Raw genomic sequence first — 4549 nt, forward strand, 5'->3', positions numbered from 1 at the left:
ACTGCTCGCTCCAATCCAGGGTGTCTGCTCGGATCCTCCAGGGTGTCTGCTCGTCCCAGTGTCTGCTCGGATCCACCAGGGTGTCTGCTCGGCCCATCCAGCCAGGGTGTCTGATCATCCGGGTCTGCTCCCATCCAGGGTCGTCATCGTTGCTCGGATCCATCCAGGTGGTGTCTGCTCGGCATCATCCAGGTGTCTGCTCGGATCCACACCGGGTGTCCTGCTCGGCATCCATCCAGTGTCTGTCCCGATCCATCCAGGGTGTCTGCTGGATCCATCCAGGGTGTCTGCTCGTCATCCAGGGTGTCTGCTCGATGCCATCCAGGGTGTCTGCTCAGTCCCCCAGGGTGTCTGCTCGGCTCCACCCAGGGTGTCTGCTCGGCTCCATCCAGGTGTCTGCTCGTCCACCCAGGGTGCCTGCTCGGCTCCACCAGGGTGTCTGCTCGGATCATCCAGGGTGCTCTGCTCGGATCCATCCAGGGTGTCTGCTCGGCATCATCCAGGGTGTTGCTGTCCATCCGGTGTCTGCTCAATCCAGGGTGTCTCTCGGATCATCCAGGGTGTCTGCTCGGCATCCATCCCGAGGGTGTCCTGCTCGGCTCCACCCAGGGTGTCTGCTCGGATCCATCCAGGGTGTCTGCTCGGATCCATCCAGGGTGTCTGCTCGGCTCCATCCAGGGTGTCTGCTCGGCTCCATCCAAATGTGCTATCACATTTTTGGCTAATCTGATGCTGTGCATGTTGTATAGCCTATTTTATAATAATCCACATCTTTCAAAATACATTGAGTCATCTTAATTTACACCATTTCCCTCACTCAGGCAACCAAAAATGTGCAAAAGTTGCCCAATTAGTGGGAGGGATGGGGGCAACTTGTTGTCACATGCGGTGCTCAAGTTCAGAACGGCTGTCAGTCAAAACCCATAGAGAGCTGTGAAGTGCAGAGCCTGAGCTCTAACATCATGTATAGTATGTTACTGTACAGCCACTGCGTTCCAAAAGGCGCTTATCAGTGTCCAAATCTGCCATCTTCAATCCGTATACAGGTATGAGTGTAAAGGGCTACCCTTGTGTTAGGACTTTGTGTAAACTGTAGCTTAAATCCTAAACTGAAACTAACCTTGTGGTAGTCCTCCTCATGAGCATCCATGTCATCATATACATCATCGTGGAGGTTCAGCAGCTGCTCAGCCTGGGGCAGGGTCTCAGGCATGTCCTCGGATGCCACGGCCTTCTGGGTCTTGAAGAGCCAGGACTGGAAGTCATCCATGTCCTGTAGGAAGGTCTGCAGTTTGGACACCTCTCCCAGAGAGTCCTACAATACAATACAACTTTAATAGTCAATATGTTGTTGTTTGAGGGGATCAACTCCAGATAGCAAACACACACACACACACACACACACACACACACTCACACACAAACACAAACACACCTCCCGGTCCTTCAGTGTGGCCCTCAGGTTATCCCAGGCTGCGTCCAGCTCGGCTCTCCTAGACAGGATGTCTGCAGCGTTGTCTGGGTGGTCCTTGGCCAGCTGGTCCGCCTCGCTCCTCAGGAAGTTGAGCTTGTCTTCGATGGCAGCCAGGTCCCGCTCCATGCCGTAGAGTTTCCTCTGGATGGTCATCACAGCGTTCAGGTCGTTGCCCAGGTCCTGGGTAGACTTGATGACCCGGGTTTTGTCCCTGATCCAGGCCTCTGTCTCGTCACACTCCAGTCCATAGTTGTGGTAGCTGAGAGCTGAATCCACCTTCCGCTTCTTGTCCTCAACCATGGCCTTGAAGGCCTTCCACCTGGAAGAGAAGGGAAGCAGAGGAGAGAGTCTATATTAATAACGCAGGGGGGAAAGACTGTGGACTATGGATAAATAATATTAAGAAGAAGAAGACATCAGCCTGAGTCTCACCTCTTATTAAGTCTCAACTGGCATTCCTTCACCTCTTTGGTACAAGGGTGTCTGCTGTCCTCAAGCTGCTTCACTGCTTTGTTGACATCATCAACACGCGTCTGGACATTAGCCATATCTGAACCAAGAATACTCAACCTAAGAAGAGAAAACATAGTAATCAATACATCATACAGTGTGCAGTAGAGCAGGGCTCATCAGCCACGGACTGCAAATTGACCGCAAGAAGCCCAAACAGATATAATATTTGACTAAAATATAATCCTTTCAAACCTTGCTTACATTTTTATACGATCACATACAGTACATTGTATATCTCTCTATTATGCATGGGAATACTTTGGAGCAGATTTCCAAAATAAAAATCACTTGGAGCTGATTTGGTGGTGTTTTTACAGTCTACATGTAGAACAATTAAAACAAATATTTAAAGAATCTATATTTTTTTACTCTGAAAACATGGATGGCCAAATAAAATCACCCATGGGCCAAATTCGGGCCTGCGGGCCACCAGTTGGGGACCCCTGCAGTAGAGCAAATATACAGATATGATTGGTGTCAGATCTCTACAAATGTGGAAGTCGTGTTTAACATTGCAGGGACCCAAACCATATGATACGATCTGATAATCTGTGCAATTTGTCTGCAATGTAAGCAGAATGGTTTGTACGTGTTCTGCACCACTTCCTTTCCAACCTTCATACTGTTTCATAACTGTGGTTTGTACCTGTTCTGCACCACCTCCAGATCCTCTAGATTCTCCGGTACGTCCAGCCCCAMCAACAAGGTCTCCTTCTGGCCCATCCACAGCTCACAGGAGTCTGTCTCACTGAAGATTGTGTAGAGGGCCATGGCATCATCCAGCTTCTTCTGCCTCAGGTCACACAGGGACATTAGCTCCATGTACAGGTCTCTGATGTCCTTCAGACGTCTTTGGATGTCAGGCGTGTTGCGCAGCTCCTCGGGTAGCGCCGCCGCCTGGTCAAGTTCAAGTGTATTTTAAAGTGTATTTGCCATATACATACATTGCTGGAGAAATGTAACCACTCYCAAATTCAAAGACAGAGCTGTGGATGCAAGTACTGACCATCCATGATATCAACATTATAGTTTTAACTATGTTTTTAGGCTATACAGTGTTTGTTTTACGTTTTACTTTGTTTACAAACATTGGAGTAAAACAAGCTTATATTTTGTACTATATTTGAACTAAGCTCATGAGGCATTTATAAGTTATATTCTTCAAGAATTGATGGGTGCATATCATTCACTTTTAAATCCAAAAATGGATGTAGCAACTGCTGATTGCACCTTTAAGTAGTACAGTAAAACAAACTAAGGTGTGTCCGAAATGGTACCCTACTCCTTACATAGTAAATTACTTGCCCTGGGAATAGGGTGCCATTTCGGACACACCCTCAATCAGCCATTCTGTCAGTCAGTTCATTCATTCACCTGTTTGGTCAGAGCATCGATGGTGGCTCCGTTCTTGGCGACATCGTTCCGGAGGTCTCGGTGTCTCTTCAGCAGCCTCTGGGTGGTATACTCATCATGGCCCATGTCATCACTAGTCATCTGCCTCTTGGCATCCAGCAGCCCGGCCTTCAGGTCTTCAGCGTCTCCCTGGAACTGGAAGAACCGCTGGGTGTCCTGGAGGTTCTGCCTTCTGAACGCTGCCAGTTCCTCCAGCTGCTGCCACTGACGCCTCACGTCCTCCATGCAATCACCAACCTAATATATACAATATAAAATATATTTCATTTAGAATTTTATCCAAAGCGACTTAAAGTACTGCATGCATACATTTAAGTAACGGAGACACCAGCAGGAATCAAACCCACGACCCTGGCGTTGCAAGTGCCACACTCTACAACCTAAGCCCAGCACCCTCTACCAACTGACCTGGGGCGCCCCGAAGTGTCTGGCCTGGATCATCTTATCACCCTCGTCCATGATCTCCTGCAGGTGTGCACGGCGAGCCCCCAGCTCGTTCTCGAAGGCACTGTGTTTGCTCTGCAGGACCAGCACACTGGTCAGGTCCTTGCCGTAGTCCAGCGAGGAGAAGATATGCTCTTTCTCCTTGATCCAGCTCTCCAGCTCGGCCATCTGAGATAAGACATAATATACTTTATTGTCAATTGTCTCAGATACACTAACGTTTGTATTTTTCCTTTATCCCAAACCCCTTGAGACACACACATACACACACAGAGAGAGTTTGGAGGACATGGTCCTCCGCAGTGCAGCACCAATGGAGTACTTTAGGGGTTATGTCCCTTGCTCAAGGGCACAACCCTCCAGTTGCAAGCCCTTCTTTCCAGCCTCTAGACTACCTACCTCCCAGAAGAAGTTCCAGAGGCGTCGGGACTGCTCAAGGCGAGCGCGGCGTTGGGCTGCAAGGGCACACAGCTCCTGGTAACACAGGTCCAGGTGCTGCACCCGGTCCTTAATCACCTGGGGGTCACAGGGCTTGTAGCCTGGGAGAGAGAGGGGGGAGGTGGGTCAAAACATGACTTCATGTTATGCATTGATAATGGATCCCCCACTTTCCAATCTCAGGGCGGACACTAACCACAAGACCACTGAGTTAGATTATACTTTACATTCAAATATATCTTGGGTTACACTTTACATGAAGATATA

At 49.1% G+C, this 4549-nt stretch overlaps 1 protein-coding gene across 1 annotated transcript in view; it reads right to left on the minus strand.

The window, feature by feature from the left end:
* Positions 1-4549, minus strand: part of LOC111963004 (spectrin beta chain, non-erythrocytic 1) — a 97563-nt gene that overhangs the window by 60641 nt on the left and 32373 nt on the right. Inside the window, exons 14-20 of the mRNA XM_070443299.1 lie at positions 4244-4383; positions 3809-4012; positions 3362-3637; positions 2634-2884; positions 1907-2044; positions 1436-1793; positions 1121-1315 (exon numbers count right to left, since the gene is read on the minus strand). Coding sequence (XP_070299400.1) covers positions 1121-1315; positions 1436-1793; positions 1907-2044; positions 2634-2884; positions 3362-3637; positions 3809-4012; positions 4244-4383 — 1562 coding nt within the window. The remainder of the gene's footprint in view (positions 1-1120; positions 1316-1435; positions 1794-1906; positions 2045-2633; positions 2885-3361; positions 3638-3808; positions 4013-4243; positions 4384-4549) is intronic.

This window comes from Salvelinus sp. IW2-2015, linkage group LG4q.2 (assembly GCF_002910315.2).
Source record: "Salvelinus sp. IW2-2015 linkage group LG4q.2, ASM291031v2, whole genome shotgun sequence".
Lineage (NCBI taxonomy): Eukaryota > Metazoa > Chordata > Actinopteri > Salmoniformes > Salmonidae > Salvelinus > Salvelinus sp. IW2-2015.